The sequence below is a fragment of the Gadus chalcogrammus genome, chromosome 17, assembly GCF_026213295.1.
Source record: "Gadus chalcogrammus isolate NIFS_2021 chromosome 17, NIFS_Gcha_1.0, whole genome shotgun sequence".
Classification (NCBI taxonomy): domain Eukaryota; kingdom Metazoa; phylum Chordata; class Actinopteri; order Gadiformes; family Gadidae; genus Gadus; species Gadus chalcogrammus.
In genome coordinates, this window is record NC_079428.1 from 449,808 (window position 1) to 474,667 (window position 24,860).

Below are 24,860 nucleotides of genomic sequence, written 5' to 3' on the forward strand. Positions count from 1 at the left end.
AGCACCTCTCTGTTCTAATGTGATGTTCTCAGTAGAACATCACCTCTCTGTTCTAATGTGAGGTCCTCAGTAGAACAGCACCTCTCTGTTCTAATGTGAGGTCCTCAGTAGAACAGCACCTCTCTGTTCTAATGTGAGGTCCTCTGTAGAACAGCACCTCTCTGTTCTAATGTGATGATCTCAGTAGAACAGCACCTCTCTGTTCTAATGTGATGATCTCAGTAGAACAGCACCTCTCTGTTCTAATGTGAGGTCCTCAGTAGAACATCACCTCTCTGTTCTAATGTGAGGTCCTCAGTAGAACAGCACCTCTCTGTTCTAATGTGAGGTCCTCAGTAGAACAGCACCTCTCTGTTCTAATGTGAGGTCCTCAGTAGAACAGCACCTCTCTGTTCTAATGTGAGGTCCTCTGTAGAACAGCACCTCTCTGTTCTAATGTGATGATCTCAGTAGAACAGCACCTCTCTGTTCTAATGTGAGGTCCTCAGTAGAACAGCACCTCTCTGTTCTAATGTGATGTTCTCAGTAGAACATCACCTCTCTGTTCTAATGTGATGTTCTCAGTAGAACAGCACCTCTCTGTTCTAATGTGAGGTCCTCAGTAGAACAGCACCTCTCTGTTCTAATGTGATGTTCTCAGTAGAACAGCACCTCTCTGTTCTAATGTGAGGTCCTCAGTAGAACAGCACCTCTCTGTTCTAATGTGAGGTCCTCTGTAGAACAGCACCTCTCTGTTCTAATGTGATGATCTCAGTAGAACCGCACCTCTCTGTTCTAATGTGAGGTCCTCAGTAGAACAGCACCTCTCTGTTCTAATGTGAGGTCCTCAGTAGAACAGCACCTCTCTGTTCTAATGTGAGGTCCTCTGTAGAACAGCACCTCTCTGTTCTAATGTGATGTTCTCAGTAGAGGGGTGCTATTCTATTGTGATGATCTCAGTAGAACAGCACCTCTCTGTTCTAATGTGAGGTCCTCAGTAGAACAGCACCTCTCTGTTCTAATGTGAGGTCCTCAGTAGAACAGCACCTCTCTGTTCTAATGTGAGGTCCTCAGTAGAACAGCACCTCTCTGTTCTAATGTGAGGTCCTCAGTAGAACAGCACCTCTCTGTTCTAATGTGAGGTCCTCTGTAGAACAGCACCTCTCTGTTCCAATGTGAGGTCCTCAGTAGAACAGCACCTCTCTGTTCTAATGTGATGTTCTCAGTAGAGGGGTGCTATTCTATTGTTTTCTATTGTATTATTGTATGTCGAGTCTCGACTGATTATATTACATTTTAATTAACTCAGCCTTATGTGTCCATATGGAACAAGGTTTTCGTACAAGATGGCTGCTGTATACCTCATTAGTCATCTCCATAATGTATCTCTGCATAGGATTGCAGAACATGTGGGCAAAGGGACAAGATCAAGCCTGGGGCCTCTACGGATTCTCTTTTTTACATAGGAAATGTATTTTCCTAACGCGATGACCCGGAAGTACTAGGATGAAAGGTGGTTCGATTTCTAAAAATGCTTAGGAAAGGTGCCTCGATGCATCCTTTAGAATAGGTTACTCCTGACCAACCTTAACGAAAGGAAAGGAGATATTGGTGTACCATAATCATCTACGGCGGCAATATTTAAAGCAATAGGCCACCAACGAAGTTTACCGACTCTACGCGAAGACGCATTAGAGACGCGGTAACGCAGAAGAGAAGGAAAGAGAATTGATTATAGTGGACAGGGCTACCAATTCCAGAAACGTAATTATTTGAATCGAAATGAAATCATTTTTTGCTGGTTAGTAATTACATAATATACACCATCAGAAAATAAAAAGCCAACTTCACATTTAAGAAAGTAAATTTCAACATCAACATAAGTTTAGCCTCTTTTTTTCCCCACTTGGATACAAATGGCCTTAAATATTCCCTTTGGCCAAGTCCGACCTAAGTGATTCTCACTGTTGGCGACAACCTGATTGAAATCAATACAAGAAGAACCCATGGATCAGAAGAGAGCGGTTGTTGTAGTCCAACTTCGGAAAATTGTAGTTTCACGCTAGAGACGCTATAGGTCAGCATCGCGTAATGACGTCGGTTAGGAAAAGTGGAGTCGAATTCATTTTAATCAGTGCTGTCTTTTCCAATGTTCGAAAGGAGCACCTTTTCATCTCTCCTCTATCAATTACGTTTGCGACAAAGGTTAAGGAAAGGAGGCATAAAGGTTATGAACTTTGACGTTCCGAATAGGGCCCTCGTCTCCGTTTGTAGTCCTGATCAGTATTGACCAATCAGGTGTGAGAAGGGTTCGGGTGCCCGCTGGTAAAGAGTCCGTGTGGAGCAACGACCTCGGAACCCATCGGCTGTCTTCTGGTGACGGTGGAGCTTTTATATGCCTTTATATTGTTTTTTAGATGAGGGAAGATATCGTCTGGGAAAAAAAACGTCGCTGTGAATTTTTGGAGAAAGGTTGACTCTTAAGAAACGATCCCGTCGCCGTTCTTGTGTCAAGTTTCTTTTCGGACTGTAAATACCGGAGCACCGAACCATAAGGGTTATAATATAAATGATAATTATGTTCCGCTCATGTGTCAATGGGCCTCTACGGATTGTCAAATCCAAATTGCTCCTTTCGAACATTGGAAAAGACAGCACTTAAAATTAATTCGACTACACTTTTCCTAACCGACGTCATTGCGCGACTGGGAGTAATGCTGACCTCTAGCGTCTCTATCGCGAAACTACAATTTTTCCGAAGTTGGACTACAACAAGCGCTCTTTTGATCCATGGGTTCTTGTATTGATTTCAATCAGGTGGTCGCCCACAGTGAGAATCACTTAAGTCGGACTTGGCCAACAGGAATATTTTAGGCCACTTGAATCCCAATTCACATGTGAAAATAAAGAGGCTAAATTTATGTTGATGTCGAAATTAACTGCCCCCGGTAGTTTTTCTTAAATGTGAGGTTGGCATTTTATTTTCTGATGGTATTATGTGCTTACTAACCAGCAATAAAATAATTCACTTCGATTCAAATAATTATGTTTATGGAATTGGTATCCATTATAATCAATTTTATTTTCTTCTCTTCTTCTGCTTTACCGCGTCTCTCATGCGTCTTACAGCGTCAGTAAACTTTGACGGTTGTCTGTTGCTTTAATAGTGTGTTACAGATGGACCCACCCTACCTCCGGCTGAATGAGGTGGGTCTCCTCATTCAGCCTCAGCTGGTCCAGGGTCAGGATTAACCATACAATTTTTTTTTTTATATTAGAGTTTCATTCAAAATAAATAAACAAAAGAGATAAAACATGTGTGTGGACGTGGCTCTGGAGGCTGAACATCCAGCGCGTGGGGGCGCTGCCGAGGCACATCTGAACCATGATTAATAAACTTCTCATCCACTTTACACCATGTCTAATAAACTACTGATCCACTTTACACCATGTCTAATTAACTACCGGCCCTCTTTATACCATTACTAATAAACTACTGGTCCACTTTACATCATAACAAATAAACTACTGTTCCACTTTATACCATGACTAATAAACTACTGGCCCACTTAATACCATTACTAATTAACTACTGGTTCACTTCATATCATAACTAATAAACTACTGGTCCGCTTTTATATTCAGTGACCAGCGTCTTCATTCATTAAAGTCTGTGGTGAACCCAGGTCTAGGATCAGTGACGTCACTGGGTCTTACCGGACCTCAGACACCTCCGCCTGTTTCAAATTCCCAAAGACCACCCGAAGGACCCGGCAGACGGGAGCTGATTGGGTAAATACGCATATGACGTCACGGTTCTTCAGGAGTGTAACCAGACACCTGGACCCTAGGCTCCGCCCCCTGAAGAGACCTTCTCCACTTTATACGACCGGACTCTTAAAGTACTAAGTAACGTTAAGACTATAGAATACACTAAGTTATTAATAAGAAGCAGATTCTAGAATACACTAAGTTAATACTAAGAAGACCTAAAGTTACCCTAGAGGAGCGGGAGAATCGGAGAAGAACCTCTCGGGTCGGACTTGTTGCGCAGCTGAAGTGGTCGGACGTGTTCGTACTGGAACTTGGAGGAGATGGGCAGAAGGTATGGATCGTCCTGTTACATTCTACCTCTGCTTGGGATCTTCTGGACTTTCCAGCTCAACTTTAACATCAATCCAAATCCCAGCCGACAAGGGTTCAGGAGCCACTGGGAATCGAACCATCAGCCACATGGATACGGTCCTCTAGCCTTCTCCATGGGCCTTTTGAAGAATAACTCTAGCTGATGTTTGAACACTGCTGTCTCTGAACGACGTCACTGTTTAAAATGCTTTATAATAATCCTTTATAAGGTTTCAGATGTTTTACAATAATCCTTCATCATGTTTTAATACCTAGAACATAGACAGAAGCTCCGTGTCCGAGATGGAGGGCGAGAAGGAGAGGGAACACGGGGAGGAGGAGAAGGAGAGCGACGAGGCTGAAGACGAGGACCCAGAAGGAGCGGCTCTGGCCTGGCAGGAGGGGTCCGGGGAGCACCTGGGCTGGCAGGAGGGGTCCGGGGAGCACCTGGGCTGGCAGGAGGGGTCCGGGGAGCAGGAGGACCACCTGGGCTGGCAGGAGGGGTCCGGGGAGCAGGAGGACCACCTGGGCTGGCAGGAGGGGTCCGGGGAGCAGGAGGACCACCTGGGACTTCCCATCATGCACTGGGAGGCCCTCAGCCTGCGGATCGCAGAGCTGGAGAAACAAGACCTTGCAAAACCCAAGAAGACAAAGGTCTGTGATCTGTAGAAGAACAGTGATCTGGGCATAGGGATGTTGTTCTGAATGTGAACCCCACTTGGTCAAAGATATACCCTTAATGTTTCTGACGGAGCTATCACTACATCTTCAACCCAGTAGGGGTCCCTTCTGTGTGGGGAGGGCGTGGGTGTGTTCACGTTAGAAGGCGAGTTACTCTGGACTAGATAAACAGAATGTTGATGTCATGTCACTTATATGGAACGATGTGTCTCAATGAGCGCTCTCGGGTGGACCTGGTCTCTGGTGGACCTGGTCTCTAGTGGGTATTGTTAAAGGGGCGTGGTCTCTAGTGGGTATTGTTAAAGGGGCGTGGTCTCTAGTGGGTATTGTTAAAGGGGCGGTCTCTAGTGGGTATTGTTAAAGGGGCGTGGTCTCTACTGGGTATTGTTAAAGGGGCGTGGTCTCTAGGGGGTATTGTTAAAGGGGCGTGGTCTCTACTGGGTATTGTTAAAGGGGCGGTCTCTACTGAGTATTGTTAAAGAGGCGGTCTCTAGTGGGTATTGTTAAAGGGGCGGTCTCTAGTAGGGAATTGTTATAGGGGCGTGGTCTCTAGCAGGTATTGTTAAAGTGGCGGTCACTAGCGGGTATTGTTAAAGGGGCGTGGTCTCTAGTGGGTATTGTTAAAGTGGCGGTCTCTAGCGGGTATTGTTATAGGGGCATGGTCTCTAGTGGGTATTGTTAAAGGGGCGGTCTCTAGCGGGTATTGTTATAGGGGCATGGTCTCTAGTGGGTATTGTTAAAGTGGCGGTCACTAGCGGGTATTGTTAAAGGGGCGTGGTCTCTAGTGGGTATTGTTAAAGGGGCGGTCTCTAGCAGGTATTGTTAAAGGGGCGGTCTCTAGTGGGTATTGTTAAAGGGGCGGTCTCTAGCAGGTATTGTTAAAGGGGCGGTCTCTAGCGGGTATTGTTAAAGGGGAGGTCTCTAGTGGGTATTGTTAAAGGGGCGTGGTCTCTAGCGGGTGTTGTTAAAGGGGCGTGGTCTCTAGCGGGTGTTGTTAAAGGGGCGTGGTCTCTAGCGGGTGTTGTTAAAGGGGCGTGGTCTAAGTGTTTTCTGCCCCCAGGACGGGGTCTGTCCTCTAGAGCGGCGGGGGCTGCCGCGGTGCTGGACGGACGAGGGGCGGAGCCTGCGGAGTGCGGAGGTGTGGGAGGACCGGGAGGAGGAGGGGCACCTGACGGAGCTCACCTCCCGGTAACCTGCTCAGACAACTAGTTCTAGTTCTACTAGTTATAGTTAGGGTGGTGCCAGCGGTCATATCCATGGTATTGTTATTAGTTTGTCCACTTTGTGGACCTCACGACCCAAGAGTTGTTCTGACTTTAGTAAAAAAACTGAGCAGAATTATTTTGACATAAAAAGATTCCCAGAAATGGGAGATTATGATGCCGTTAATAAAGAACAATGTAGGGGTATTTAATAAAGAACAATGTAGGGGTATTTAATAAAGAACAATGTAGGGGTATTTAATAAAGAACAATGTAGGGGTATTTAATAAAGAACAATGTAGGGGTATTTAATAAAGAACAATGTAGGGGTATTTAATAAAGAACAATGTAGGGGTATTCACCATCTCTAGTGAATGCATTACGCTTCCATACACATGAATCAGCTTATTGTTTATCAGAATAATGTGGTCTTTACAATAAATATAATTTTTTATGTCTTCTGTTCTGCAGTCTGCAGACACGAGTCAACCTCCAACTGTGCTTCATCAACGACAGCGAGAGTGATGAAGAGGCTGAGAGAGAAGAAAAGAGCAAAAAGGTTCAGATTTCCTCAGCCTTAAAGCCCCACGACAGAATGTGTTGAAGCTCTGTACCGGGGTCCTCCACCTGGTCACCTTGTTGTTCTCCCTTCCTGCTGCAGAGGGCGTTGGTGCAGGTGCCCCGCCAGACCCCCGCGGCCTCCACCGCCCAGGAGAAGAGCCACCCCCTCAGCGGCCTCCGGAGGGCCCTAAGGGCGCTAAGGGCCCGGCTGAGGACAGACCTCACACGCCAGGTGACCGCAGCCGACGCGCCTCAGGCAGTAGCACTGGATAGGAACCTCCACCGTGGAGCCCAGCGCTGGGACTATGTATCATGTATATCTGGTACATCTGTGTCAACTCTCTAGAGCGAAGGCTCTGGTACATCTGTGTCAACTCTCTAGAGCGAAGGCTCTGGTATATCTGTGTCAACTCTCTAGAGTGAAGGCTCTGGTATATCTGTGTCTACTCTCTAGAGCGAAGGCTCTGGTACATCTGTGTCTACTCTCTAGAGTGAAGGCTCTGGTACATCTGTGTCAACTCTCTAGAGTGAAGGCTCTGGTATATCTGTGTCAACTCTCTAGAGTGAAGGCTCTGGTATATCTGTGTATACTCTCTAGAGTGAAGGCTCTGGTACATCTGTGTCTACTCTCTAGAGTGAAGGCTCTGGTACATCTGTGTCAACTCTCTAGTCTAGAGCGAAGGCTCCGGTATATCTGTGTCTACTCACTGGAGCGAAGGCTCTGGTATATGTATGTTGACTCTCTAAAACGAAGGCTCTGGTATATCTGTGTCAACTCTCTAGAGCAAAGGCTCTGGTATATCTGTGTCAACTCTCTAGAGCGAAGGCTCTGGTATATCTGTGTCTACTCTCTAGAGTGAAGGCTCTGGTATATCTGTGTCTACTCTCTAGAGTGAAGGCTCTGGTATATCTGTGTCTACTCTCTGGAGCGAAGGCTCTGGTACATCTGTGTCAACTCTCTAGAGCGAAGGCTCTGGTATATCTGTGTCAACTCTCTAGAGCGAAGGCTCTGGTATATCTGTGTCAACTCTAGAGTGAAGGCTCTGGTACATCTACTCTCTAGAGCGAAGGCTCTGGTATATCTGTGTCTACTCTCCTGAGTGAAGGCTCTGGTATATCTGTGTCAACTCTCTAGAGTGAAGGCTCTGGTATATCTGTGTCTACTCTCTAGAGCGAAGGCTCTGGTATATCTGTGTCAACTCTCTAAAACGAAGGCTCTGGTATATCTGTGTCAACTCTCTAGAGCGAAGGCTCTGGTATATCTGTGTCTACTCTCTAGAGTGAAGGCTCTGGTATATCTGTCTACTCTCTAGAGCAGGGGTGCCCAACCTTTTTTGACCCAAGATCTACTTTTCAAGTAGCCAACCTCCCGAGATCTACCAGCAAACCTACCTTCAAGCCGGGGGGGGGGGGGGGGGGGGGTAGAGAACAATTGTTGACGGGGGGGGGGGTTGTATCGTGAACCTACGGACTTCAATGGGGGTTTCATTCCGTCTGCGCACGGCACCTTCTCAACGATAATCAATAATCTTCCTCCCACTCAGGGTGAAAATGGTAGGTCTTAGCTTGTTTCCCCTCAGCCATGCCAACGTTTAGGAGTGTGTAACTACTGTTGACGGCTTTCAACTGCTGTTAACAGCACATGCGCTACCGCGCGTATATGCTACCGCGCAAATTTAATTTCATTAAAAAAAAAAAAAAAAAAAAAAATTTTTTTTTTTTTTTTTCTTCACCCCTTCGCGATCGACTTGGGATCTGTCGGCGATCTACTGGTAGACCGCGATCGACTGGTTGGGCACCCCTGCTCTAGAGCGAAGGCTCTGGTTTATCTGTGCCTACTCTCTAGAGTGAAGGCTCTGGTATATCTGTGTCTACTCTCTGGAACGAAGGCTCTGGTATATCTGTGTCAACTCTCTAGGGTGAAGGCTCTGGTAGGTACTTTCTTCTCCTAGGTTTTGAAGAGGTTTAAATTATGGTAGAGTGTTCCTGTAGCCCTGATCCCCAACGGCCTCTGAATGGTTGTGTGTTGTGTTGTTCCGCGTCCTCTGAGCCAGGCAGCGGCCCCTAGAAGTCCCCTGGTGAGGACGACCCTGGACCAACGGGCCCTCCAGGGCTCCGACCCCAAGCAGCTGGGGGTCCTGAGAGCCTCCCTCAGCCAGGCCATACAAGGTGGGTCTCATCACTCCCTGCTGGAGCACTCTGCTACATGTTCAGGTGTTACACTCACTGCTGGAGCACTCTGCTGCATGTTCAGGTGTTACACTCACTGCTGGAGCACTCTGCTACATGTTCAGGTGTTACACTCACTGCTGGAGCACTCTGCTACATGTTCAGGTGTTACACTCACCTTCTGCTGGAGCACTCTGCTGCATGTTCAGGGGTTACACTCACCTTCTGCTGGAGCACTCTGCTACATGTTCAGGTGTTACACTCACTGCTGGAGCACTCTGCTACATGTTCAGGTGTTACACTCACTGCTGGAGCACTCTGCTGCATGTTCAGGTGTTACACTCACTGCTGGAGCACTCTGCTGCATGTTCAGGTGTTACACTCACTGCTGGAGCACTCTGCTACATGTTCAGGTGTTACACTCACTGCTGGAGCACTCTGCTGCATGTTCAGGTGTTACACTCACTGCTGGAGCACTCTGCTACATGTTCAGGTGTTACACTCACCTTCTGCTGGAGCACTCTGCTGCATGTTCAGGTGTTACACTCACCTTCTGCTGGAGCACTCTGCTGCATGTTCAGGTGTTACACTCACTGCTGGAGCACTCTGCTGCATGTTCAGGTGTTACACTCACTGCTGGAGCACTCTGCTGCATGTTCAGGTGTTACACTCACTGCTGGAGCACTCTGCTGCATGTTCAGGTGTTACACTCACTGCTGGAGCACTCTGCTACATGTTCAGGTGTTACACTCACTGCTGGAGCACTCTGCTACATGTTCAGGTGTTACACTCACCTTCTGCTGGAGCACTCTGCTGCATGTTCAGGTGTTACACTCACCTTCTGCTGGAGCACTCTGCTGCATGTTCAGGTGTTACACTCACTGCTGGAGCACTCTGCTACATGTTCAGGTGTTACACTCACCTTCTGCTGGAGCACTCTGCTGCATGTTCAGGTGTTACACTCACTGCTGGAGCACTCTGCTACATGTTCAGGTGTTACACTCACCTTCTGCTGGAGCACTCTGCTGCATGTTCAGGTGTTACACTCACTGCTGGAGCACTCTGCTGCATGTTCAGGTGTTACACCCACTGCTGGAGCACTCTGCTGCATGTTCAGGTGTTACACCCACTGCTGGAGCACTCTGCTGCATGTTCAGGTGTTACACTCACTGCTGGAGCACTCTGCTGCATGTTCAGGTGTTACACTCACCTTCTGCTGGAGCACTCTGCTGCATGTTCAGGTGTTACACTCACTGCTGGAGCACTCTGCTGCATGTTCAGGTGTTACACTCACCTTCTGCTGGAGCACTCTGCTACATGTTCAGGTGTTACACTCACTGCTGGAGCACTCTGCTGCATGTTCAGGTGTTACACTCACTGCTGGAGCACTCTGCTGCATGTTCAGGTGTTACACTCACCTTCTGCTGGAGCACTCTGCTACATGTTCAGGTGTTACACTCACCTTCTGCTGGAGCACTCTGCTACATGTTCAGGTGTTACACTCACCTTCTGCTGGAGCACTCTGCTACATGTTCAGGTGTTACACTCACCTTCTGCTGGAGCACTCTGCTACATGTTCAGGTGTTACACTCACTGCTGGAGCACTCTGCTGCATGTTCAGGTGTTACACTCACCTTCTGCTGGAGCACTCTGCTACATGTTCAGGTGTTACACTCACCTTCTGCTGGAGCACTCTGCTGCATGTTCAGGTGTTACACTCACTGCTGGAGCACTCTGCTGCATGTTCAGGTGTTACACTCACTGCTGGAGCACTCTGCTGCATGTTCAGGTGTTACACTCACCTTCTGCTGGAGCACTCTGCTACATGTTCAGGTGTTACACTCACCTTCTGCTGGAGCACTCTGCTACATGTTCAGGTGTTACACTCACCTTCTGCTGGAGCACTCTGCTACATGTTCAGGTGTTACACTCACCTTCTGCTGGAGCACTCTGCTACATGTTCAGGTGTTACACTCACTGCTGGAGCACTCTGCTGCATGTTCAGGTGTTACACTCACCTTCTGCTGGAGCACTCTGCTACATGTTCAGGTGTTACACTCACCTTCTGCTGGAGCACTCTGCTGCATGTTCAGGTGTTACACTCACCTTCTGCTGGAGCACTCTGCTGCATGTTCAGGTGTTACACTCACCTTCTGCTGGAGCACTCTGCTACATGTTCAGGTGTTACACTCACTGCTGGAGCACTCTGCTGCATGTTCAGGTGTTACACTCACTGCTGGAGCACTCTGCTACATGTTCAGGTGTTACACTCACCTTCTGCTGGAGCACTCTGCTGCATGTTCAGGTGTTACACTCACCTTCTGCTGGAGCACTCTGCTGCATGTTCAGGTGTTACACTCACCTTCTGCTGGAGCACTCTGCTACATGTTCAGGTGTTACACCCACCTTCTGCTGGAGCACTCTGCTACATGTTCAGGTGTTACACTCACTGCTGGAGCACTCTGCTGCATGTTCAGGTGTTACACTCACTGCTGGAGCACTCTGCTACATGTTCAGGGGTCTCATTTATAAAACTGTGCGTGGGATCTTTACTAAAAGTGTACGTACGCCCAAAAGCCAAGTTTTGCGTGCGCCAAAAAATATTCAGACTTATAAAACCCTGCGTACGCACACCTCTAAGCAATCTTTGCTTTATAAATCACAGAGTGCCTACAAGTGTGCGCAGCTGAATCAGCTTCATGTTCCGCCCTGTACACGCCCCTTTTTAACCATAAATGGTCAATGCAAACGACCTCATGAATGCGATCTGCATATAAAACAGACTCAGATGCAAGTATAATGTCTTGTCGGAAACAATGGCTGAAGGACTGAGAAAATCAAAAAAGCGAAATTTCACGGAGGTTGACGGAGGTTGACACTTCAACTCCGTTTTGTTCGGCGGTCACAGGATTGGGATCACTAACAACAAAAAGCAGAGTGAGTAGCAACATGTTGCTGCAGCAGTGAACTCTGTCAGTGGCACGGAGCGCACAGTCCCAGGATTAAAAAAGAAGTGGTCTGACTAAAGGTACATATTTTTATGTACCAATAAATCGTTATGGTCCCTGAAGACCCTCTCCCTCCGAATCCTGATAATTGCATGGTCCTCCAGCAGTGCCAGCAGTGCCATGGTGCAGCATTACGCACGGGGCTCACCGCTGTATTTATAGGGTTACGGTAATAAGACTGACCGAGAACACCTTGGATAATCAGTTTGGAATCACCCACGTGAAATGTTCTTGAACATTACCCCTTTTTAATGCCTGATTTGTCATGAAAAGCATCAAGAGGAACGGACAATAATATAACGGTTGTGATGAGGAGTGTGGCTTGGTTTTCCACACTTGGGATTTAATTGACATTTGATTATGTGTTTACAGTGTCACATAAAAATATTATGTTATTGACACATGTTGGACAGATGCTTTATTCATGCGCCGTCAGTGGACAGTATGGAGTGACGGGATTAAATATAGAGAGTTTTCATTTTGAATTTTCATTTAGATTCTAAGGAGATGTTTCTGGAGTTATAACTGAGAAATAACGCAGTTGACTTAAATTATTCTGATTACATAGATTCAACGCATGATACGGGTTGAAATTAAACTTATGAAGGGCGATGATAAAACATAATCGTTGTTCTCACTCTACATTTCTTCTGTCTGACTTCACTTCACCACCACACCGTCTGTGTCGCCAATTCTCCTTTTCCTCCAAACCATGCGTACGCATGGGTCAGAGTTTGCTTAGGGCTGCGCACATTCACCCGTCAAGTTAGTTTTATAGATCACAACCTTGGCGTGGAAAGTCACGTATGCCACTTTCAGCCCCGTTTTGTGCGTACGCAGCGGTTATAAATCAGATCCCAGGTGTTTCCTACAGGAAAGAGTCCTTTCGCTTTATGTCACTATTTAACCGTGGGATGTTTAAACTAGAGGTTGATGTGTTGATGATGTTTATAACTCTGGTGAAATCCTCCAGGTAGGATGGACCGATCAGCAAACCAGTTGGTTCAGTCCACTGGGGGAGCTGCTAGACCTTCTTATCAAACACTGGAGTTGGCTTTTCTGCCACCCCTGGTGGTGGAAAGGGTGATCTTGATACATTTTAGTATTGTTAGGAGCAATATATTTTCAACATAATTGAATTGTTCTCCAATTCTTTATGCAGTTCTGGGAATATAACTTTAAAGCCATAAGTTAGTTTTCATTTGGAGTCAGGGTTTCATTAGGGTAATGTACGACATGCATGGCTTCTCTAACATGAGGCTATGAGGTTGGCTAAAACTGATTTTACCACAGTTGGCAACAATGAATAGATATTATTTGATCTGTTATGGTAAAGATAATGCTTCTTGGACCACTTCATCAACTGGGGTTCTGGGGTGCTTTGAGACGTTTTTACTTAGTCAAGGAATCCTCTCCTTGTATTTCATCATTGTTGTTTATGGTGTATTTGTAGTGCATTGATTCAGAAGTGTTAAAAACAGAGGTGTCCAGTTATTGAAAATGAATGCACACCCTTGGAATGCATTGGCCAACCAGAATCGAGTATTTAACACCGCTGTAGTAAAGTTTTCTATGAAGCATTTGATCTTTCTCTAACAACCATTTGCTTTGTTTCTATATTCTTTGATGGTATTGTCACTTCAGAGGACTGTTGGAATAACCCAGTCTAAAGGTCTGAAGCAGCTCAGCTAGCTGAAGGGAGGGCTGGGACTCAGCGTCTCCAGGGGACTGGGGGCGGCTCCTCGACAGACCACTGTCAGCCCTCTGAACTAACGCCCAGTGTTGTTTCTGCAGATCTGAACTCGGAGCTGGTGGGTCTCCTCCAGACCAGAGACCAACTGAGGACCGAGCAAGATGCCATGCTGGTCGAGGTCCAGGACCTCACCTCTCTATGACCTCACCTTTCTATGACCTCGTCTCTCTATGACCTCACCTCTCTATGACCACACCCCTATGACCTCACCTCTCTATGACCTCACCCCTATGACCTCACCCCTATGACCTCATCCCTATGACCTCACCTCTCTATGACCTCACCTCTCTATGACCTCACCCCTCTATGACCTCCCTTCTCTGTGTCTCACTTCTCTATGACTCTCTGACATCAATTCTCTATGACCTCACTTCTGTATGACCTTTCTTCTCTATGACCTTACTCCTCTATGACGTTCTTTGACATCACTTCTTTATGACCTCGCTTCTCTCAGGCCTCACCTCTCTATGATCTCAGTTCTCCATGACCCTCTTGGATGACCTCATATGCTATTAGTAGCACGCTTCGTCAGCTCCTTGGATGGACCAATAAAGACTCAGATAGGATCTTCAGCTCCTTGGATTGACCAATAAAGACTCAGATAGGATCTTCAGCTCCTTGGATTGACCAATGAAGACTCGCATAGGATCTTCCGCTCCTTGGATTGACCTATGAAGACCCAGATATTATCTTCAGCTCCTTGGATTGACCAATGAACACTGCCAAAGCTGTCATCGGTGTCTTGCTATTTTTGCATGTTTTCTTTTTAAGAATGTGTGGAACTGTTTAACCCTTGTGTTAAGCTCCTTGATCATATATTTGTTGCATTTTTTTATTCCTAAAAAGCATTAAGATCTCCATTTCAAGCTGCCTATTAAGGATGTGTATTTTTAACATTTAAAATGCTTTTTAAGACTGACCGGTTCAAATAATTAGTTTTTTCTAAAAAAACACACTTACCAAAAAAGTATACAGTTTTCAAACGAATGGATCACCCGCCGCTAATGTAACGTATATCTTTGTAAAATCTGACTTAATTTTTCCTGTGAAAATATTACATTTAGATTTTCCTCCCAGCTGTAAGATGATTTGATGCTAGTGGTTCATCATTGGATGCTATTACAGGGCGAGGGAGTTACCCCACATGTTGGTGGATGAACTAACCTTACCAAAGGAAACAACGTAAGCCAACAATTCTATTCATGGGTCGCTCTAGTATGCAATAGGTGAAGAGTGGGAGAATGTTACTGATACTTCTGTCGATCCATCATGCTCGACACAACGGTAAAGAAATAATAAAGTATGGAATCCAACTTGCTCTATCTTTAGATTATTATTAATGAATTACCACTAGTTGTAGTTTATTTCCTAGCTAATACTAAAACCTCTTCTAGTTTTACATTATTACCAGGTGACGATGAGGTAAGGTAAGGGGTCCTCAGAACAGCCGGAAGTCACGGCGTTCTTCCAACAGTTGTTGCCATAACGACGTCGCCTAGAGACGTTGTTAGGTAACCCGGACGACGCGCTGTCGTAAGGACCGTTCACTAAAACCAGAGGTTAAAGTTAAATACGCTGTCAAAGTAACGTCATTAATTACTAACATAATTTGTATAGGCAACGTCATTCTAGGCGTTATATTGTAGCCCGTTGAACAGATGCCTCCTAAGAGAGGTCGCAGCGGCCAGACGATGGCGGCGGCGGCGACGAACCCAGGCTGGGAGGACGGGTTGAGGACTGCGCCGTTTGAGGAGGTATGTGTTCAGAACCCCTTCTGCATCACCAACCCCCGTTTAGGTTATCTGTTCAGAACCCCTTCTGCATCACCAACCCCCGTTTAGGTTATCTGTTCAGAACCCCTTCTGCATTAACTAACCCCCGTTTAGGTTATCTGTTCAGGATCCCTTCTGCCTCACTAACCCCCGTTGAGGTTATGTGTTCAGAACCCCTTCTGCTCTTCTTACCCCCATACGCTAATCAAGCTTGTCAGTTCTAGACAGAACCGGATCATTCTGCCCTCTGGTGGCTGAATGCGGAGTTAGACAGTACAGAGACAGGTCAGTAAGGAGCAGGTAGGGGTTGGACAGTACAGAGACGGGTCATTAAGGAGCAGGTAGGGGTTAGACAGTCCAGAGACAGGTCATTAAGGAGCAGGTAGGGGTTAGACAGTCCAGAGACAGGTCATTAAGGAGCAGGTAGGGGTTGGACCGTACAGAGACAGGTCATTAAGGAGCAGGTAGGGGTTAGACAGTCCAGAGACAGGTCATTAAGGAGCAGGTAGGGGTTGGACCGTACAGAGACAGGTCATTAAGGAGCAGGTAGGGGTTAGACAGTACAGAGACAGGTCATTAAGGAGCAGGTAGGGGTTAGACAGTACAGAGACAGGTCATTAAGGAGCAGGTAGGGGTTAGACAGTACAGAGACAGGTCATTAAGGAGCAGGTAGGGGTTAGACAGTACAGAGACAGGTCATTAAGGAGCAGGTAGGGGTTAGACAGTACAGAGACAGGTCATTAAGGAGCAGGTAGGGGTTAGACAGTCCAGAGACAAGTCATTAAGGAGCAGGTAGGGGTTAGACGGTACAGGGACAGGTCATTAAGGAGCAGGTAGGGGTTAGACAGTACAGAGACAGGTCATTAAGGAGCAGGTAGGGGTTAGACGGTACAGAGACAGGTCATTAAGGAGGGGGTAGGGGTTAGACAGTCCAGAGACAGGTCATTAAGGAGCAGGTAGGGGTTAGACAGTACAGGGACAGGTCATTAAGGAGCAGGTAGGGGTTAGACAGTACAGGGACAGGTCATTAAGGAGCAGGTAGGGGTTAGACAGTACAGAGACAGGTCATTAAGGAGCAGGTAGTGGTTAGACAGTACAGAGACAGGTAATTAAGGAGCAGACCATGAGGGGTCATCTTCCCCCGTTGAGTACAGGTTAAGCTGCAGACCGGGGGGGGCAGACGTCCCCTCCTCCAGCCCTGATTCAGCGTGATGATGCTCAGTCTGTGTCTCCAGGGTTCATGGAGGGCCTGTGTGTCCCTGGTGGTTGGGGGAGCCCCAGCAGAAGAGGAGCTGATGGGGGCTCTACAGCTGGCCGTGCAGCAGCCCCAACGCAGGCTCTTCACCCTGTTGAGTCGGGCGGCTGTCGAGTCCACGGTAGGACCCGTCGGTGACGGCCTGGAAGGGGTCGTCATGCTCTGCTCTGTAACAGGGTACTGCTCCATATGGTCTGCCAGAGAGACCCCCGAGAAGGAGGTCCGGCCAGGTCGCAGAGGATTGAGTTCCTCAAATCGGACCGATGGAGTCATTCAGTTCGGTTGAAGCAGGACTCACTATATTATTATAGTCCAGTATTCAATAAGCCACTATATGAAACAAGCGTATGGAAATCTGAAGTCTTTTACTTTGTCATTGTCTACTCTCCGTGTCAGTTAAAATGATTAAGATGATTTATGTTTCTTTTGGTGGAATATATTTGAATTGAAGAAAGAACCACAAAGCATTCCTTGTTCTGCACTCTTGCTTCAGATCCATGACCTGGGAAACCCCAAAGCCAAGAGGCCCAAAGACCTCCCCATGTTCTACGAGGTACGATGGTCCCTAGGCACCAGTTAGGGGTCATATGGAGGTACGATGGTCCCTAGGGACCAGTTAGGGGTCATATGGAGGTATGATGGTCCCTAGGCACCAGTTAGGGGTCATATGGAGGTACGATGGTCCCTAGGCACCAGTTAGGGGTCATATGGAGGTAGGATGGTCCCTAGGCACCAGTTAGGGGTCATATGGAGGTACGATGGTCCCTAGGCACCAGTTAGGGGTCATATGGAGGTACGATGGTCCCTAGGCACCAGTTAGGGGTCATATGGAGGTACGATGGTCCCTAGGGACCAGTTAGGGGTCATATGGAGGTAGGATGGTCCCTAGGCACCAGTTAGGGGTCATATGGAGGTAGTAGGTACGATGGTCCCTAGGCACCAGTTAGGGGTCATATGGAGGTACGATGGACCCTAGGGACCAGTTAGGGGTCATATGGAGGTAGGATGGTCCCTAGGCACCAGTTAGGGGTCATATGGAGGTACGATGGTCCCTAGGCACCAGTTAGGGGTCATATGGAGGTACGATGGTCCCTAGGCACCAGTTAGGGGTCATATGGAGGTAGGATGGTCCCTAGGCACCAGTTAGGGGTCATATGGAGGTACGATGGTCCCTAGGGACCAGTTAGGGGTCATATGGAGGTAGGATGGTCCCTAGGCACCAGTTAGGGGTCATATGGAGGTATGATGGTCCCTAGGCACCAGTTAGGGGTCATATGGAGGTACGATGGTCCCTAGGGACCAGTTAGGGGTCATATGGAGGTAGGATGGTCCCTAGGCACCAGTTAGGGGTCATATGGAGGTATGATGGTCCCTAGGCACCAGTTAGGGGTCATATGGAGGTATGATGGTCCCTAGGCACCAGTTAGGGGTCATATGGAGGTACGATGGTCCCTAGGGACCAGTTAGGGGTCATATGGAGGTAGGATGGTCCCTAGGCACCAGTTAGGGGTCATATGGAGGTACGATGGACCCTAGGGACCAGTTAGGGGTCATATGGAGGTAGGATGGTCCCTAGGCACCAGTTAGGGGTCATATGGAGGTAGTAGGTACGATGGTCCTTAGGTACCATTTAGGGGTCATATGGTATGTTCTCCGAGGTACGATGGTCCCTAGGTACCAGTTAGGGGTCATATGGAGGTACGATGGTCCTAGGGTACCAGTTAGGGGTCATATGGTATGTTCTCCGAGGTACGATGGTCCTTAGCTACCAGTTAGGGGTCATAGAGCTAAGGACCACCACCGTCCTAGTAGGCACGGTGGTGAATGAGTGGTCCTGAGCTCTGCCCTAAGCACATGAGATCCCCTCTCAGTTAGCTGCAGGTTAGCTACTGTATACGGTATCACCTCCATACGGAGGTTAGAGACCAGGCCCTGGTAGACCCATCAGAGGCTGGTTTCTACACCTTCAGGTGACGGAGACAGCCAAGCTGCTGCTGGATGCAGATGAGGACGTTCCCTGTGAGCTGATGGCCTTCGTCCTCAAGTTCCAAATGCTGCAGGTCAAAGCTAGCGACGAGCACCGGAGGGCTGGCCGGCAGGTGAGACAAACCAAGCGCACCTATCTGCCCTGCAGCCGTTCAGGCTGGTGGGGACTGAGGGGTCCATGGGTTGGATTGGAGAGTCATCACTAAACATGTCCCAACATCTGCTAAATGTAATCTTTCTCACGTTGTTCTTTATAGTTATAAGGAGGACTATTTTACGGTATGAAGGATATTCTTGTTGCATCTCCCTGGATGAGCCGGCTCTCCAGCCGCTCTCAGAGTGGAGTTGAGCTGTTCTTTGTCCCTGAGGGCTCTGAGGATACGGCCCAGAGCAAGGCCGGCCCCGCCTCAGCCTCCAAGCGCAAGCCCCCGGAGAACAAGGCCCAGAAGGGCGTGGCGCCGGAGGCCCCGGGCCCCGAGAAGCAGACCCAGCTGAAGAGGAGGGGGGAGGTCGTCCAGACCGTCCAGTACATAGGTCCGTACCGCCATCTGGCCCCGCCGCACCGCGACCTGCCATAGCCTACCCGCCCCGTTGCCGACCACATGGTCACTTAGTTCTGGAACCCAACTGTAGGTCTTCTGTTGTAGGTCTTCCTGTCGCAATTAACTCCAACTTCTTATTAAAAGTGGACCTAGTATTCTCTACGCCTTGCGGCGTAGAGAATACATCTGAATCAATGTCCTCCTCACTAGCGGCTAAGCTACTCGCGGCGGCTGCCATCGTGATGTTAACCATCACGATGGTTAACATCGTGATGGTCAACCCCTGACTGGTCAGGGGTTGGGTCGGGGCTCTGATCCACGTTTCAACCGAGTCCGGAGCACAACCTCAGCCACACTCTGGGATGGTCAAAGACCAAATGTTGTATCAGTGTTCATGAGCTTCTACTGTCAGAGCAGTCATTTACTGTTTACTGTGGAAGTACTCTGAGGAGCTGAGAGTACCTACTGTAAACCAGTGTGTACTCTGGAGTACTCTGAGAGGCTGAGAGTAACTACTGTAAACCAGTGTGTACTCTGGAGTACTCTGAGAGGCTGAGAGTAACTACTGTAAACCAGTGTGTACTCTGGAGTACTCTGAGAGGCTGAGAGTAACTACTGTAACCCGGGGTGTACTCTGAGAGGCTGAGAGTAACTACTGTAACCCGGGGTGTACTCTGAGAGGCTGAGAGTCCCTCCTGTAACCCGGGGTGTACTCTGAGAGGCTGAGAGTCCCTCCTGTAACCCGGGGTGTACTCTGAGAGGCTGAGAGTCCCTCCTGTAACCCGGGGTGTACTCTGAGAGGCTGAGAGTCCCTCCTGTAACCCGGGGTGTACTCTGAGAGGCTGAGAGTCCCTCCTGTAACCCGGGGTGTACTCTGAGAGGCTGAGAGTCCCTCCTGTAACCCGGGGTGTGTAGATGATGAGCCAGAGGACGGGCCCCAGCACTACATCCTGTTAACGGGCTTCCACCAGGCCCAGCTGCTGCCCGCCCTGGAGGCGCTGGGCGTGGCCGTGGACCATGTGATCAAGGTGGAGCGGGAGCACGCTCCAGAAGACAGGGACCCCTCAGGCCAGGGTGGGGGTGAGGAAGGGGAAAATACATAACATACACAACATACAATCTCCTTTGGTAACCTCGAATAGTGGACAAAAGGGTTAGAATCAAACAAATGGCAAAACTGAAGTGATAGTTTGAACCACCGATAGTAGTATGATTAAGTAGTAGTATAAGTCTGATAATGAGTCGTATTAGTAGTAGAAGTGCTATTAGCACGACAAGTAGTAGAAGAAGTAGTACCATGATGAATAGTAGAAGTACTATTAGCGCTATAATAGTAGCCTACTTCTGCTACTTATCATGCTTATACTTAATTTTTTCTTTTTGCAATAACTACAGTGAATAGGTGTTTCCTTTTTTATTGAACAATAACTAGGATTAGTAAGTATGTGTGTTGTGTTGCAGAGCGGCCCGGGACGGCCCAGCAGCTGGAGGAGTTCTGGTCCACCCTGGGACGGGTCCTGGAGGGGGGGCCCGTCCGCTCTAAGCTCCATGACCTGGCTCGTCTCAGCCTCACCGTGGGGGACCGCTTCAATGATCCTGGAGCCACGGTGAGCTGGTCCTTAACCTAACCCTAACCCTAACGCTAACGTTAACGCTAACGCTAACGCTAACCGCTTCAATGATCCTGGAGCCACGGTGAGCTGGTCCTTAACCCTAACCCTAACGCTAACGTTAACGCTAACGCTAACCGCTTCAATGATCCTGGAGCCACGGTGAGCTGGTCCTTAACCTAACCCTAACCCTAACGCTAACGTTAACGCTAACGCTAACGCTAACCGCTTCAATGATCCTCGAGCCACGGTGAGCTGGTCCTTAACCCTTAACGCTTACCCTAACGCTAACGCTAACCGCTTCAATGATCCTGGAGCCATGGTGAGCTGGTCCTTAACCCTTAACCCTAACGCTAACGCTAACCCTAACGCTAACGCTAACCGCTTCAATGATCCTGGAGCCACGGTGAGCTGGTCCTTAACCCTAACCCTAACCCCAACGCTAAAACCCAACCCTAACGCTTAAACCCAACCCTAACGCTTAAACCTAAACTTAACCCCAACGCTTAAACCTAACCCTAACCCTAACTCTATGCTTAAACCTAACCCTAACGCTTAAACCTATCCCTGAAAACTAACACTTAGTCCTAACCCTTAAAGCTAACCCTTAAACCTAACGCTTAAACCTTAGGCCTAAACCTAACCCTTAGACCTAACCCTTAAACCTAACCCTTAAACCTTACCCTTAAACCTTACCCTTAAAACTTACCCATTAACCATACTCTTATACCTAACGCTTAAACCTAAGGCGTAAACTTAAGCTCCTGGGGCCGGTTGCACCAACTGGGCGTAAGCCTGGTCGTAACTACGCCTGGTCGTAACTACGCCTGGTCGTAACTACGCCTGGTCGTAACTACACCTGGTCGTAACTTGGCGTTCTAAGTCCAACCTAACCGTTACGCCGGTTGCACCAACTGGGCTTAGCGTTCTTTTCACTAAGACCAGGCGTAAATCCTACGCCTGGTCAGGGGCAGGCGTAGAGTTGAAATTCCAGGCTGTTTCTATAGCAATTACAGCCAATCCAATGCAGCTTTACCACCATCCTTGCAACGCTTCGCTAAACTGCATTTCAAAGCACAGCCGGCGATATGATCAGTGTTCACAGATCGACTGCCTGTCGGGAAGATATCGCTGGCCGATTAGTCCGTTCTCAACTTATAATCAGTTGTGAATGTTGTTTTAACTATGTTTATATATTTTATACAGGCCGACACATTAAACAAATCTCTCCTACAGAACCATTCCCGTCTAAATGCCTGCTCGCCGTAAACCAGACATTACAAATACATATTTTAATTATATTCGTTTGCAGTGTTTTATTGTTAGGCATTAACACAATTGATGAATGACAATGAGTGAACGAATGAATTATTTATTTCAGTGTCCAACAGCATGTCAAGTAAAATAGTAAACAGCTGTTGTCACGAGGTATCCTAGCAACGCGGTGATATGCGCATACCATGGAACATTCACATGGCCGCGCATGGCTAAGACCGGGCGTAGTTAAGACCAGGCGTAAGTCCCGTTGGTGCAACCGGCGTTAGTTCCATTCTAACACCAGGTCGTAACTAAGACCTACTTAGCAGTTACGACCAGGCTTAGTTACGCCCAGTTGGTGCAACCGGCCCCAGATGAAGTCAGCTCCACATGTGAGGGACAGTCAGTGTTAACACATGTAGACGGACGTTTCGATGTCTTCATGAGTGTTGATGTGTGCTCTAGTTGGCGTTGGGAGGGTATATCTTCGAGGGCGTGGCCTGTCTGATCTACGCCTGGCTGGCCCAGCAGAGAGAACATCAGAACTACCTGGAACACCTGCACCTTACCACCATACCTACTATAGTGAGGACCACACACACACACACACACACACACACACACACACACACACACACACACACACACACACACACACACACACACACACACACACACACACACACACACACACACACACACACACACACACACACACCCCTATGACCACAGGTACCTCATCACCATATCATTGCTATTTGTTCTGTTAGATTGATGAGAGTGTCCAGAACTCCAGAAGGGAAGACGCTTCGAAGGTCCTGAGCAGAGGTAAAACCATCACATGTTTCTATTGTCCTAACATGTTTCTATTGTCCTAACTGATAGATTATAACAGAGGTAGTATTGTCCTAATAGAGACCTTCTGTCTCCTGTCTCCACAGATGTGGACATGCGTTACTATGACAACCTCCTGGAGCAGCTGCCTCCGGAGGCCTGGTCTGTACCCGTCATCTTACACTGCATGCTGGAACAGGTCTGTCTGTCTACCTGTCTTCCTGCCTGCCTACATTTGCACATTTACATTTTGGCACTTATGATCAATAAAAAAGCACCTCATCTCATTTTATATTGATTCCATTGCAAAAGGTGGGGGTCTAGTGTGTAACACCTGTGTTCTGTCTATCTAGGTGGAGATGTTTCCTCCAGAGGAAGGAGAAAGTGTTGCTGAACCTGAGCTCACCCCCGCTCCCCCTGGGATCCACCGCGGCCTGGCCCGCTGCCTGCTGGAGAAGTTCTTACCCCTGGCTCGGAGCCAGGAGGAGCGGAGACGCATGCTGGAGCACCTCCTCCCAGAGGAGGAGAGGAGACGCATGCTGCAGCACCTCCTCCCAGAGGAGGAGAGGAGACGCACGTTATCCCCAGGCCAGAAGCACAGCAAGGTCTGCAAAACATAAGGGGAACCCTTCTGTCTGTTCCAGTACCATCCAGTCCTCTGGTGTTATCAACCAGAACCACAGAGTCCTTAAAATAAGGGGAACCCTTCTGTGTGTTCCAGTACCATCCAGTCCTCTGGTGTTATCAACCAGAACCACAGAGTCCTTAACATAAGGGGAACCCTTCTGTGTGTTCCAGTACCATCCAGTCCTCTGGTGTTATCAACCAGAACCACAGAGTCCTTAACATAAGGGGAACCCTTCTGTGTGTTCCAGTACCATCCAGTCCTCTGGTGTTATCAACCAGAACCACAGAGTCCTTAACATAAGGGGAACCCTTCTGTGTGTTCCAGTACCATCCAGTCCTCTGGTGTTATCAACCAGAACCACAGAGTCCTTAACATAAGGGGAACCCTTCTGTGTGTTCCAGTACCATCCAGTCCTCTGGTGTTATCAACCAGAACCACAGAGTCCTTAACATAAGGGGAACCCTTCTGTGTGTTCCAGTACCATCCAGTCCTCTGGTGTTATCAACCAGAACCACAGAGTCCTTAACATAAGGGGAACCCTTCTGTGTGTTCCAGTACCATCCAGTCCTCTGGTGTTATCAACCAGAACCACAGAGTCCTTAACATAAGGGGAACCCTTCTGTGTGTTCCAGTACCATCCAGTCCTCTGGTGTTATCAACCAGAACCACAGAGTCCTTAACATAAGGGGAACCCTTCTGTGTGTTCCAGTACCATCCAGTCCTCTGGTGTTATCAACCAGAACCACAGAGTCCTTAACATAAGGGGAACCCTTCTGTCTGTTCCAGTACCATCCAGTCCTCTGGTGTTATCAACCAGAACCACAGAGTCCTTAACATAAGGGGAACCCTTCTGTCTGTTCCAGTACCATCCAGTCCTCTGGTGTTATCAACCAGAACCACAGAGTCCTTAACATAAGGGGAACCCTTCTGTGTGTTCCAGTACCATCCAGTCCTCTGGTGTTATCAACCAGAACCACAGAGTCCTTAACATAAGGGGAACCCTTCTGTGTGTTCCAGTACCATCCAGTCCTCTGGTGTTATCAACCAGAACCACAGAGTCCTTAACATAAGGGGAACCCTTCTGTCTGTTCCAGTACCATCCAGTCCTCTGGTGTTATCAACCAGAACCACAGAGTCCTTAACATAAGGGGAACCCTTCTGTGTGTTCCAGTACCATCCAGTCCTCTGGTGTTATCAACCAGAACCACAGAGTCCTTAACATAAGGGGAACCCTTCTGTGTGTTCCAGTACCATCCAGTCCTCTGGTGTTATCAACCAGAACCACAGAGTCCTTAACATAAGGGGAACCCTTCTGTGTGTTCCAGTACCATCCAGTCCTCTGGTGTTATCAACCAGAACCACAGAGTCCTTAACATAAGGGGAACCCTTCTGTGTGTTCCAGTACCATCCAGTCCTCTGGTGTTATCAACCAGAACCACAGAGTCCTTAACATAAGGGGAACCCTTCTGTGTGTTCCAGTACCATCCAGTCCTCTGGT

At 48.1% G+C, this 24,860-nt stretch overlaps 2 protein-coding genes across 2 annotated transcripts in view; both read left to right on the top strand.

Annotated features, from left to right (window-relative positions):
- The first annotated feature begins 3,818 nt into the window (after positions 1 to 3,818).
- On the top strand, positions 3,819 to 18,538 carry si:dkey-6n21.12 (schwannomin-interacting protein 1). The gene is made up of 10 exons (XM_056575587.1): positions 3,819 to 4,084; positions 4,381 to 4,758; positions 5,846 to 5,973; positions 6,459 to 6,546; positions 6,649 to 6,780; positions 8,603 to 8,717; positions 13,520 to 15,232; positions 16,486 to 16,626; positions 16,999 to 17,058; positions 18,476 to 18,538. The coding sequence occupies exons 2-7, from the start codon at positions 4,408 to 4,410 to the stop codon at positions 13,618 to 13,620; spliced, it is 915 nt and encodes a 304-aa protein (XP_056431562.1). The 5' UTR covers positions 3,819 to 4,084; positions 4,381 to 4,407; the 3' UTR covers positions 13,621 to 15,232; positions 16,486 to 16,626; positions 16,999 to 17,058; positions 18,476 to 18,538.
- Positions 15,137 to 24,860, top strand: part of LOC130370370 (sperm-associated antigen 17-like) — a 19,305-nt gene continuing 9,581 nt past the window's right edge. The window contains exons 1-11 of the mRNA XM_056576131.1: positions 15,137 to 15,232; positions 16,486 to 16,626; positions 16,999 to 17,058; positions 18,476 to 18,604; positions 18,830 to 19,025; positions 19,949 to 20,113; positions 20,495 to 20,640; positions 22,366 to 22,485; positions 22,671 to 22,728; positions 22,842 to 22,933; positions 23,088 to 23,339. Coding sequence (XP_056432106.1) covers positions 15,137 to 15,232; positions 16,486 to 16,626; positions 16,999 to 17,058; positions 18,476 to 18,604; positions 18,830 to 19,025; positions 19,949 to 20,113; positions 20,495 to 20,640; positions 22,366 to 22,485; positions 22,671 to 22,728; positions 22,842 to 22,933; positions 23,088 to 23,339 — 1,455 coding nt within the window. The remainder of the gene's footprint in view (positions 15,233 to 16,485; positions 16,627 to 16,998; positions 17,059 to 18,475; positions 18,605 to 18,829; positions 19,026 to 19,948; positions 20,114 to 20,494; positions 20,641 to 22,365; positions 22,486 to 22,670; positions 22,729 to 22,841; positions 22,934 to 23,087; positions 23,340 to 24,860) is intronic.